Raw genomic sequence first — 13,829 nt, 5'->3', positions numbered from 1 at the left:
CCCTAAACCTCTTAGAAAATGGCTCAGTAGACAGAGGTGGATTCATTGTGTCTGTTCTAAAGGTGAACCCTCTGTTCCCTGCCTTCACCAGATCTTTAGTGAGCAGATAGAAGGGAAGGGCACTGATATTTGTCTTCTTTCATGCAGCTCTTTTTTTTAAGCTGAACTAAAATAGTTTAAGCTCTTTATGGAACCACATATTATTTTAGATGTTTATTTGGATTTCTTTATACTGCAGCATCATATGTGTGTGTGTGTGTATGTACTTTATACCTCAGTATAATAATCCGAGGAATAACCTAGCTAGCATTTCTTATGAAATTGGAGGAGGCATTTTTGAAGTTTTAGAACATCTACTTCCTAGCAGCTCTCTTTTTACCTCCCAGTCTTAAGCTACGATTTTCCGTGCTTCCCATAGGTTTATGCTATTGTGTGCGGCTCTAAAATGTAGGCCCCAGGAAAGCATGGGAAGAAGGGAGGAAAGCCATTTCTCACTACTATCAGTAATCCTATATTTGAACATACTCAGGGTATAGGAGCAAGGGTGATGAGTTAGGGCAATGGGGTGCCTATGGTAAGAAAAAGTAAACTAACACAAAATAAACCTTTCTTATGACTTTTGAAATACCACAGAAGAAAACCAGGGCTCTAGGATCTTCTTTCTCTACCCTGGGTTGTTTGTTTCAAATGGACTAGAGGAGGAGGAAGGTGTCAGTGATGACCATTTTATGTCTAAGTCACAGAGCTCAGAGTCAAGGAAAGCCTGCAAGACTGAATGCTTATGAAACTGAAGAATGCATTTCACAAACTGGAAATACAGAACTGAATATGCACATGCTCACACATGTGTCTCTTCTTGGTCTAGAGTAGTAAAGTCAGTGTCTTAAGTGGTTACTATCACCACGAAAGGTTTGTCAGAGAGGAAGGCAGTGGCTATAGCTGCCTGGTCTCCTGGGCTGGGTCAAGGGAATAGATGCTGTGGTAGATGCAGTTATTTTTCAAAAAAGAAATGGCAAAAAGTAAATAAATAAAGAGAAAGGGACTGACACAAATTAAAAGATAGGAAAGATAACAGAAGAAGAAAACAATTTTAAACTATAAGAGTATCAGGTGACCCTGCAGTTTTTCAGATGAAATATTCCCGCTTACACTCGCTCACAGTGTGTTGCAAGTCAATGTCATTTCTAAAGGAACCGTCCAAATTGTCTGGGTACTCCTTTTCCTTCATCTGGTTAGTGCGATGTGACTGCTTGTGCTGGTACAGGAAGCGGGTCATGATGCCAACAATGCAGAAGGTAATGAAGATAACCACCGCTATCACGCCTGCAGAGAAAGGCGGAGGGGAGAGAGAAGACAAGTGTCACAAACCATCTGGTCAAGAGACACAGAGGAACAGAGGAGGAAAATAAGAAAAAAGTAACTGTATAAACAAATAAACTCTGCCAAATGCCCAGAAATAAAGACCAGCCTCCCACTACCATAAGCCCTCCCACTTTCAGACTAGCTATAGAGGAAGCCAGAGTCACTGGGTGGTGGAATCAGTTGACACACTTGACTGCTAACCAAAAGGTTGGCGGCTTGAGTCCACCAGGAAACACCTCAGAAGACAGGCCTGGTGGTCTATGTCTAAAAACTAAGCCCTTAAAAACCCTTAATCTGATATGTATGGGGTTGACATGAGTCAGAGTCAACTAAACAGCAATCGCTTTTTATTGTTGTTTGTTTGTTTGTTTTGAATGGAGGAAGCCAGGTGCAATCACAGAAGGGTTAATCTGATGGAATGAGAATGCCGTCATATAAAGATGGAATTGAACTAGCAATGGATTACTTAGTAGATAACTTTAAGACTTGCTTTAAAGAATGTGTCAGAATGGTTTGTAATGAGCACATTTCTTTGTCGCCCAGCAACAAAGTATTCTTGAATTACTTTGGAATCCTCGAAAACAATATTATATATCTCACATCCCGTGCATGGTTCTGCTGCCAGTTTATTTGTTTGTTTTTCCAGAAAAAGAAAGTTTTATTAATAATGAAATGCTTGCTAAACATTTACGGGATTTCTACACTGCTCTGAGTTCAGAGGTGGTTGGCTTCTGTCCCTGAGGGACTCACAAATGACTGAGATGGCCAACATACGCCCAGCTGTGTCACGCTGCCCCCTGCTTGGGCTGCATGCGGCGTGGCTGGTTCTGCTTTGTCAGTTGCCCTTGCTGACCCGAAGGATTCACCCCTACCTTTTCCAGAAAGGCTTTTGGGACTCAATGAGCAAAGTTAGCCAAGGGATGGTAAAAATGTGGACATTGGAGAATGTTTTTTGATACTAAAATATTTGAAAAGTACTTACCATATCCAATAATTTTATTTCTAGTAATCTGTGTATTTTCCCGTTTCTTTATAAGTAGAATGGATTTTGAGAGAAAAAAAGAAAAAAACTTTTTGGACACCCTGCATTATAATTTGCACAAGCATGAACATTTGAGAGCACCAAGGCCATGATTCAGATAGCTTCCTTTTTTATATTTCTAACTCATTATGTGACATTTGCTCCAACTGTTCTAGAACACGGCAGATTAAAACCATGTAAGTAAACAGGCCATGAATACCCTGGGTGGGAGTGAGTACAATTCCTGGAAGTGGGCTGTAGCATTAAGAGAGGAAATACAGAACCAGCTTCTACTTCTATGATGCATTCACTGTTAGAGGCTTTGCTTTATAAACCTCTGGGAACTTTCCCATGAGCTTAAGATGACTTTCCTCCTCTTAAAAACTCACAGAAGCATGTAAATTGGAAGAAAGTCAGCAGTCACAAAAGCTTTTTCTGCATGTGTCAAATGGAAAATTACAGGAAGAAAGAGCAAGCAGCAAATTCTTTGCCACATTTCTTAATGCCAAACGAAAATCAAGTTGGACTCTCTTTTCTGTGGCAGAAATTCAGGTCAGGCCTTTAAAGAACTTCTTAAGAAAAGGTGGTGGTTTTCTTTCCTTACATTCTTATTGTAATGACCCATCTCTGCTCCCATAGTCATCGCACTTCCGCTCTCAGAACGCTCCACTAGCTCTGTTTATCCATCCCTTCCTAGCTAGTCTTTGAGGGTAGCATCCAGGTGTTTTATCCCCATATACCTATGCCCTACCACAGGGCCTGACCCTTAGCTGATGTTCATTAAATGTAAGTTAAATGAATGGGCATTGCAAAGTTTTAAAAGGAGAGCTCCATCTGGTGTGGATCGGTTAATCTAGGCTGCCAGAAAGCAGGAACGGAGGCACCTGTCAGGGCTATGTTTCTCAGATGCAAATACATTTAGATTGTCACACGCAGCTTACATTAAACCAGGTTTTGGAGTCACTCTGTGTTGTAAGAAAAATTGAGATACTCCAGGCAGCAGCCAAGCTGAGGCAGGATAAAGAGTGGTGAGACAGAGAGGCAAGGAGAGAATGGAAGAGGCAGGAGGCTGGGAGAGAGCCGATTTCACAGCAGAGCAGCAAGATCTGTATCTGTAACCATGGTGCTGCTGGATTTCAGACTGAAGTCCTGTGAGCTTCCCCCTGCTCATTAGATCTAACCCAAATCACTTAGTCGAGAAAACTCGACAGGAGTGCAGCTTCACCCATCTGTCTGCCCCAACACGGCTTCTTCCCCATATGCAGCTTTAGTGGTTTGCTCTGTGCTTTAGGAAAACTGACAACTGGAGGAGATGAACAGGATGCGGCTGCCTGATGGATAACTAAATGCTCCAGCTGCTGACTGCGTTCTCAGCTGCCTGATGGATAACGGGTCAGCTGCGTTGGCGAAGCTGCCGCTGCTGGGGCGGAGGGTTCCTTTGATCATGCAGAGGACATGTCTATTCATGAAAAGGCTCATGGTGCTGCAGATAATGTGGGGCCTTGGGTGCTGGATAACCGAAATTAAGGGAGGCTTCAAATGCCTTTCTGCAAAGTACAGGATCATTTATGTCTTTTCTGCTTTCAGCGATAAAGGATAGTTTACCTCCAATGACGGCTGAATCACTTCGAACTGCGTTGGTGAGAGGTTCCCGCTCATCTGTCTTCCCAAAAGAATCTGAAAGGAGTCAAAGACACAAACCCTCATTCTCACTCATAATACCGGGAGTTAGTATACTGCCTGGAGACGAAATGATACACCTGCGAGTTAGGCCATGTGCTCTCAAAGCTGTGTGAGCTGGCATTTTGAAAGGAACTCAAACAAACCTACACCAACAGAAAGCATCTGAAGTACTCCGCTTCCACCCGATAGTCCCATAACTCTGTTAGCTTATGTGTAACTTGGAGGGTAAGGGGTTGAATCAGGTGATGGTGGCACCCTGCCCATATGCCTTCAGCCTACCTCTGAAGTTCCACACTGCTTTGCCAGACAGCTTCTACGCATTATCTAAAGCCTTCCTTAGCCGATGGATTCTTACCTCAAGCATGTGTCACCCTCTTTCAGAGCTCTCTTTAGCCGCAAGAGGATTCTAAGTCCATTGACAAGGAAGGGTGAACCTGATAGAGAATTAATACCCCTGGGAGCAGCCCTTACTGATGAGAGAGGGACTTTGCAATAAATGTATTAACATATGTGATATATACATACAATTTATAAGAAAGAGTTTCACATTTGAAGGCACACAGACATGGTTTAAATCTGGCTGGTCTGTTGACACTGAGCAAAGAAATATCTATAACAATTTTCACATTTATTAAAAGAGGGGTAATGATACCCACATGTACGCATATAATGCACATAAAATTTTCAGTACTGGGTGGCTACCACACATTTAAAAATATTATTATTATTGTAACATTTAGTTCTCAGGAAACGATCACAACAGGAGTATGATTTTTCTCACTTCATTGGTAAGGAAACAGGACTGGAACCATTAACTAACTTGTCCAAAGTCGTACAGCTCATCTGCGGCAGAGCCAGTATTCAAACCAAAGTCGTCCGACTGCCACACTCATTGTTGTACTTTCTAGTATACGTCTCTGCAGTAAAACAACTCAATTTCTTTTCTTTGCTCATAATTAATTACCTATTTGGCAATTGACTGTGCACTACCTTGTGACACCATTATGGTGGTCATGCGTCACTTAAATTTCATCATCTATAAAATAGGAAACACAACTTTCCGCCTCATGTGGTTTTGTAATAATTATACAAATAAATAATTTTTATAATGGTCTCTGACACAATGAATGTCCTTAATAAATGTTGCTTCTTTATATTTGTTTTTTATAACATTTCTTTATAAATATTGAAATCTTAACAATTCATCAATATTCAGATTGTGGCTTTTTTTTTTTCCTTCTTACTCTAACCTATAGTTATTTCTTCCTTATTCAATCCGTGTACCATTTTTAATATTGAAAACCAATGCCGTTTTGATTTTCTCCCCAGTTTCTCCATTCTTAACATATGTTGAAGATGACATGTTGATACCCATGTACTCAGTTACTAATTCTAACTCTCTCCTATTTAGCTCTGCATAAACTCTTCAGCTCTGATAAGATTACTGCTTCAGTAATATGACTACAGAAACCATGGCTATATCCATGCTTGATGAGCACCATCCTGCAAAATAGCCCTCAGGGTAGTTATCCATTTATTTTAATCAACTACCTCTGCTCACAGCATGTCTAGATTGCTTTAAACCATCCTTTAGTTTTAACCACCAACTCCACTCCCCACCCCCAGGATGAAAGGGGGGAAATGACTCAGCTAATGTCTAACCACATAAATATATTCTGGAAAAAATTCACCCTTTAAAAATGAATTTGACTTCTTAATGGTCAAATATTACAGGGAACCAAGCAGTCTCTAAAGAATGATGACTTGCATATAAGATTATGCTCTGCTGTCTTCAAGTGCTTCCAAAAGAAGAATTCTCAAAATGTTTGAAATACTAGCAATATCATAAGAGTAGCATTCAATTATATATGTGTGTATGTGTCATACGGTTATGTTCTTAAAAAGACAAAAGTCAATCACGTTACAATAGAGTCATCCCTACACCATGAGCATTTGGTTGGAAAATAGGCTTCAGTTATGGGGAACAGTTGTTAACAGGATTAAATGCTTTACTTTACCTTGTTTCATGTCCAAAGGGCAGATTCTAGCATTTGGTAGGAACTCACAATTTTTGAAATACACTTCACACGTGCAGCTGATCATTTATCTACAATGAGTCTTCCATGATTACTAAACATGATAAACGCCACCAGGAAATCACAACTCTACACACAGTTTGCTTTTTAACAGCCTTCTGAATCCTGCAAATTCCTCCCTAGGCAATTTCACATGATCAAATTTTCTATAAATTTACCACCAGTTCTTCTAAAAAGAATGAGTTGCCCTTTTCTATGGGTTCCATACCACCCAGAACTCTGTTCATCCCTCTGTTATAGCATCTCATGTATTATGATGTACAATGCCATGCAACCAATGTCATTTCCTCACTTCCTGACACATCATTTTATACCAGATTTTCAGTTTTCTGAAATTACAGACTTAGGACATTTATAGTTTTTCTATATCTGCACTAACCACTGAAGTTAGGATGAAGTAAGTACTTAATATATGTGCGATGAATGAGACAGAAGGAAAGCTACAGTAACTTTATGCAAGGCAATTTCAGATGATTTTTTAAATTACGAATGATAAGACATAAGGCAGTAAAATGGGTTCTAATACATTCTTGGAAGAGCAAATGGATGGAAGTTTATAAATATTCAGCTCAAATTATATATATGTATATGAATATATAATTTGAGCTGAATATGAATATATATATATATAAATTAGTGGTACTTATTTCTTAATGTTTACAAAATCACTGTCTTAGCACTAAGGGTTCTTTCTTAAGGATCCAAACATCTGAAAAGGAATATTTCTCAAATAGAAAAATCCCATGACTTGTTTAGTAAATAAAGTTGTCCCAACATTAATCTTACTGCCAACATATAAACTACCTTTTCACAGATCATTGTGAAAGAGTCCATTTTGAGAAAAATATCACCATGACCCAAGGCACTTTTGTGACAATGGGGTTTCAACACCTACCACCAGGGTTCTCAGTGTATGTTGGGGATGGATGTTGTCGAACAATATCAGAATAACCTGAGGACTTTAATAAAATTCTCAGATCTAGCCTCCTTGTGAGTATGCCCAAACTTCACATGTCATAGAAGTACAAGCAGTAGAATCATAACAAAGTCTGTATTCTGTATATTTAGAAATAGCTTCACAGAAAAAACAAAACACCTGGTAAGGTCCCTTCACCCATATAAAAGCTACTTCAAAATGTAACCAGGGGTATTCTGGGAAGATAGCAACATAAACAGGTCATTGTTCTGACCCTCTGCCAAAATACAACAAGGAAACATGGTTTAGCTTTGAGGGAATCTGAATTGAGCAAAAGGACAGTAGTGGGGAAATGCAGACAAGCAAGAATCAACAACGAATTGCATACAGTAGGAAAATCACTTCTCCCACCGTCCCTACACTCCACCCAACCACACAGGCTGCTGTGAACTGGGAAAGTGGCCCAGGCAGAAGAGGCTGCCTCCCTAATCATCACACCTTCTGCCTGTACAAAGAGAAAGAACCTGGTAGCTGTCAGGTGCAAATTGTTATAAAGGCCCACTTGAGTGGAGCCTGACCCAATAGTCAGCAGTAGTAAAGGAAAAAGACAAAGAAGGTGTAAGACACACAAAATCAAATAACAAAATGTCAGAAGTATGTTATTTCTTACAGGTAATTACAGTGAATGTAAATGAACTAAATGCTCTGGTCAGAAGGCAGAGACTGGCATAATGGATTTAAAAAAAAAAAAGATCCAACTATAAGCTGTTTACAAGAGACTCACCTTAGACCCAAGGATACAAACAGGTGGAAAGTGAAAGGATGGAAAAATATATATATATATATATATTCTACACAAATAATAACCAAGAGAGCTGAGGAAGGCAGTCTTAACATTAGACAAAGTAGACTTTAAGACAAAATCTGTTAGAAGAGATAAAGGTATATATTGTATAGTATATAATTTTTTTTTTAATAAAAGGGTTAATTCATCAGGAAGATTTAACAATCATAAATATATACATGCACTCAACATTGGAGCACCTAAATATATTAAGCAAACACTGATAGAATTGAAGGGACAAATAGACAGCACTACAATAATAGTTGAGAACTTCGATATACCACTTTCAATTCTGGACAGAACATCTAGGAAGAAAATCAACAAGGAAACAGAAGACTTGAATGACACTATAAACCAAATGGACTTAGCAGTCATAAACAGAACAATTGACCCAACAAAAGAACAATATACATCCTACTCCAGTGCACATGGATCACTCTCCATGATCATCCACATGTTAGGTCACAAAACAAGTCTCAATAAATTTTGAAAGATTGAAGTCATACAAAGTATTTTCCCTGACTACAATGGAGCAAAACTAGAAATATACAATAGGAAAAAAAAAAAAGAAAAATACACAAACATATGGAAATTAAATAGTACACTACTGAATTACCAATGGGTCAAGGAAGAAACCAAAACAGAAAAATACGAATTACTTAGAATCACGTGAAAATGAAAGCATAGCCTACTGAAACTTATGGGGTTAACTAAAGACAGTACTCAGAGGGAAAATTATAGCAATAAAGTCCTGCATGAAAAAAGAAGAAAGATCTCAAATCAACAGCCTAACCCAACAACTTGAGGAATTAGATAGAGAAAAGCAAATTACACCTGAACTTACCAAAAGAAAGAATGTATATTAACAAAGATCAGAGCAGAAATAAAAATCAAAACCAGAACAGCAATAGAGAGAATCAACAAAGCCAGAAGTTGCTTCTTTGAAAACATCAATAAAATCGACAAACCTTTAGCTAAACTGAAAAAGAGAGAGAGAGAAACAACAACAACAACAAAATGAAAATAACCAAAATAAGAAATTAAGGGGGGGGACAGCAAAACTGACCCAAGAGAAAGAGAATCAGGAAAGAATATTAGGAGCAACTGTATGGCAACAAACTAGATAAACTAGATGAAATGGATAAACTCTTAGAAGCATACAACCTACATAAACTGACTCAAGAGGAAGTAGAAAATCTCAACAGACCCATAACAAGAGATCAAATAAGTGATCATAAACCTCTCAATAACAAGAACAAAAGTTCCTGACCAGATGGCTTGACTGGGAAGTTCTCCCAAACATTTAAAGAAGAATTGACGCCCATCCTGTTGAAATTTTTCAGAAGATAGAGAAGCAGGGAATACACCCTAGTTCATCCTGTGAAGAAAATGTAACCCTGATACCAGTATAAGACAGAGACACCACAAGAAAAGAATACCACAGGTCTATATCACATATGGACATAGAAGCTAAAATCCTCAACAACACATTAGCAAACAGAATCTAACAGCATATTAAAAGAGTTATGCACCATGATGAAGTGGAATTTATTCTAAGAATGCAGGTATGGCTCAACATTAGAAAACAAATCAATAATCAAACAAAGAACCACATGATCATCTCTATGGATGCAGAAGTTGCATTTGATAAAATGAAACATCCTTTCCTAATGAAAACCCTAAAGAAGATTGGAATAGAAAGGGCAAAATAAATAAAAGGCAACTCATAAAAATTAAAAACTTTTGTTCATTAAAAGACTTAGCCAAAACGGTAAAAGACAAGCTACCAAATGGGAGAATATCTTCATAAACTGTATATCTGACAAGAATTTAATAACCAAAATACATGTAAAACTGTGATAACTTTACAACAAAAAGACAAATAATCCAATCAAAAACGAGCAAAGGACTTCAATAGATATTTCACCAAAGGGCATATATGAAAAACCAATAGCCAGCATATACCTAATGGAGAAAGAGTAAGAGCTTATCCCTACTCGAAATTGGCAACAATATAAGAATGCTTACTCTCACCACTTCTATTCAACATCATGTTAGAAGTCCTAGACAGAGAAATAAAAGGTATCCATATCAGAAAAGAAAAAGTAATATTATCTCTATTTGCAAGTGATATGATCCTATATGTGGAAAATTCCAAAGAATTCCCAAGAAAACTTCTAGAACTAACAGAGGGCTTTAGCAACATTGCAGGGTAGAAAAAAAAAAAAAAAAAACAGGGTACAAGGTCAAAAAACAAAAATGAATTGAGTTCTATACACCAGCAATGAGAAACCTGAAAGAGAAATTAGTGAAAAAATTCCATTTACAATAGTATCTAAGAGAATAAAATACCTAGAAATAAATTTAACCAGGGATGAGAAAGCTTATACAGTGAAAATTATACCACCAAAAGAGATTTAAAAAAAGTTAAATAAATAGAAAGATGGTCCATGTTCATGGATTAGAAGACTTAAAGTGATGTATAGATTCATTGCAATCATGATCAAAACCCCAACAGCCTTCTTTACAGAAAAAAAAAAAAATCCACGACTTTGTACAGAATGTCGAGTCCCAGAATAGCTAAAGCAATATTGAAAGAGAACAAAGTAGGAGGACTCACACTTCCTGATTGTAAGACCTATAATACAGCTACAGTAATCAAAACATCATGGTGCTGGTATAACAGACACATACCAATGGAATAGAATTCAGAGTCAGAAATAAACCCACACATTTCTGGTCAAGTGACTTTTGACAAGGGTGCTAAGTCCATTCAATAGGAAAAGGAGAATCTCTTCAATAAATGGAGTTGGGAAAATTGAATTTCTACATGAGGAAAAAATGTAACATGATCCATACCTCTCACCATACACAAAAACAAATTCAATTTAGATTAAGGACCTTCACGTGAAAATTAAAACCATAAGATTCTTAGAAGAAAATGCACTAGCAAGGTTGTCAGGTCTAGTTTTTAACAATGGATTATCTAATATAATAACAAAAGCATGAACAACAAAAGACAAAATAAATAAAAGGTAACTCATAAATATTAAAAACTTTTGTTCATTAAAAGACTTTGCCAAAACAGTAAAAGACAAGCTGGCAGTGGAAGAATATCTTCATAAACCATATATCTGATAAGAATCTAATAACCAAAATACATGTAAAACTGTGATAACTTTATAACAAAAAGACAAATGATCCAGTCAAAAATGAGCAAAGGACTTGAATAGACATTTCACCAAAGAAGATATTCAAATGGCTACCAAACACATGAAGAAATGCTCAAAGTCATTAGCCATCAGAAAGCTGCAGATCAAAATCACAAGGACATACCATTTCACTTCTACCTGGTGGTGCAGTGTTTATGCATTCAGCTGTTAACCAGGAGGTCGGCAGTTCAAATCCAGGAGCCACTCTTTGAAAACCCAGTGGGGTAGTTCTACTCTGTCCTATAGGGTTGCTACAGGGTAACTATGGGTCAGAATTGACTCGACAGCAGTGGGTGGTAGTGTGGGTAGAATGGTTAAGTGAGGTAAACAAACATGAATAGAAAAACAGAAAATAACAAATGTTGGCTAGGATGTGGGGAAATTGGGACCCTTCTCCATTGTTGGTGGGAATGCAAAATGGTACAGCCATTGTGAACAACAGTGTGGCAGTTCCTTAAAAAGAAAAAACAAACAAACAAACTAAAAATAGAGCTACCATATGACCCAGCAATTCCACTGCTAAAAATATACCTGAGGGACCTGAAAGCAGTGACACAGACATATTTATACGAATATTCATTGCAGTACTATTAAAAATAGAAAAAGCGGAAATAACCTAAATGGGGTACATAGAAACAAAAGGTGGTACGTACATACAATGGATTACTACTCAGCCAGACAAAGAAATGAAGTCTCGATACATGCTACAACATGCATGGAACTTGAAGACATTATGCTGAGTGCAATAAGTCACAAAAGGACAAGTATTATATGGACTCACTTACATAAAAAAAACAAGAATAGGCAAATATATACAGAGCAAAGTTTATTGGTGGTTACCAGGGGTGGGAGGACGGGGGAAAGGAGGGTTTATTGCTTATGGATCACTGAGTTTAGGGTTACGGTGACAGAAAAATCGCATCAGTTAAGGGTAGGGCTGCACAGCTGATAATGTAATTGTCAATAAGTTGTACACCTGTAAAAAGTTAAATTGGCAAAAGTTGTGTGATAGATGTATTTGAAACAACAAAAATGCAGCTACTGAGGCTGCTTTTGTACAATCAAGTACTTCATTGCATTTGTTTTCTTGGTTTGGAGGTCTAGAGTCATGCTTTCATGAGATATCAGAGTTAATTTGGCCTAACAACGTGTTTAGTACTTCTGTTCTATCTCCTGTTTGGTTGTGTAGTGCCTCAGGTCTTACAAACTTGCAAGTGACCATCCAAGGTACAAGAATTGGTCTCTATTCATCTGGAGTAACTGAGTAAGGAGAGACAGAATAATGCCAACATGAACAACTGCCTCCTTTGCCATGAGACCAGAAGTACTGGATGGTGCTCGGCACCATTACTAAATGTTTTGATCAAAGATTCTATAGAAGAATCCTAACCAAAAGGGGGCAATACAGAATAAAATTTCAAATTCTAAGGGAATCCAGACTAACTGGAGCCACAGAGTCTGGATGAACACCCAAAACTACTGCCCTGAGGTAATCTTTAAACCCTTCACCTTAAACCAATAATATCCCATAAACTCTTCTTGAAACCAAACAATCTTGAAACCAAACAATAGTTTAGTTTAACTAGTAAAGAATGTCTGCCGTGAGCATTCTACTCTTTTAAGAACTATCTACATGGGATCAAATTGACAATGGCAACTTGAAAAATTAGATAGGGAAAACTTAGGGGTTAGTGAGTTTGTTAATGAGTGAGGAAAAATTTAGAAAAGGAGGATGAGAATGTTTGCACAACTTGACAAATGTAATGAATGTCACTAAATTTTACATATAGAAATTGTTGCATTGGTCTATGTTCAGCTGTGTATAGTCTCAACAAAAAATATATAAAATAAATTAAAAAAACATTCAGAATACATATTTTAGTATTATTTTCTATGTATATAATAAAAACATTTTGATGTCTCAGTTTTAACTCAGGATTATGGTCACAAAGACTAAGATAAAAATATATTTTAGACAGTTGGAAAACAAGATACATGGATAATTTTTTGCATAATTTTGCTCAGAATGCAGTGTTGTTAGAATTTCCTGTTTATTAAAAGGAGTGATATTAATAACATAAATTATAATATTAGTTCAGCAATCAGCTTGCCTCTCCGGCTCTAAACTCTCCAATCCTCGAAGCAGTAGTCGCTGAAACAGTTGTGACATATGTGTACATACACACACACAATCCTTGGGTGGTGCAACAGTTAAACACTTGACTGGCAGTTAAAAGTTTGGCAGTTCAAACCCATTCAGAGGCTACTCAGGAGACAGGCCCGGACATCTGCTTCCGAAAATTTACAGTCTTGAAAACCCTACAGAGGTGGAGCAGAAGCACTAACCATGTTATTAGGCCAATTAATTGGGATGTCCTAGGAAACCATGACCCTAAACTTTCAAACCAAGGAACCAAATTCATAAACAGCCTCAGCAGCTACTCTTTTTTTTTTCAGTCTTTGTTGTAAATAAGCCTATCACACAATTTTTGCCAATTCAATTCTTTAAATCTTCCTAAAACCAAACAATAACTTATCTTAACTAGTAAAAAATGTCTGCCTTGAGACTTATACTCTTTTTAGAACTATCTATATGGGATCAAATTGACAACAGCAACTCAAAAGATTAGATAGGAACCTCAGGGGCCAGTGGGTTTATGTTAACGGGGAAGGAACAACTGAAAATTGGAGAGTG

At 37.5% G+C, this 13,829-nt stretch overlaps 1 protein-coding gene across 1 annotated transcript in view; it reads right to left on the bottom strand.

Moving 5' to 3' along the window:
- Positions 1–1,049: 1,049 nt before the first annotated feature.
- CNTNAP5 (contactin associated protein family member 5) overlaps positions 1,050–13,829 on the bottom strand; it is a 1,201,383-nt gene continuing 1,188,603 nt past the window's right edge. The window contains exons 23-24 of the mRNA XM_049889068.1: positions 3,989–4,060; positions 1,050–1,323 (exon numbers count right to left, since the gene is read on the bottom strand). Of these exons, the coding sequence (XP_049745025.1) occupies positions 1,127–1,323; positions 3,989–4,060 (269 nt within the window). The 3' untranslated portion in view covers positions 1,050–1,126. The remainder of the gene's footprint in view (positions 1,324–3,988; positions 4,061–13,829) is intronic.

The sequence above is a fragment of the Elephas maximus genome, chromosome 6 (genome assembly GCF_024166365.1).
Source record: "Elephas maximus indicus isolate mEleMax1 chromosome 6, mEleMax1 primary haplotype, whole genome shotgun sequence".
Lineage (NCBI taxonomy): Eukaryota > Metazoa > Chordata > Mammalia > Proboscidea > Elephantidae > Elephas > Elephas maximus.
Note: the sequence above shows the minus strand (reverse complement) of the source record. Positions and strands in the feature narration are given on the sequence as shown.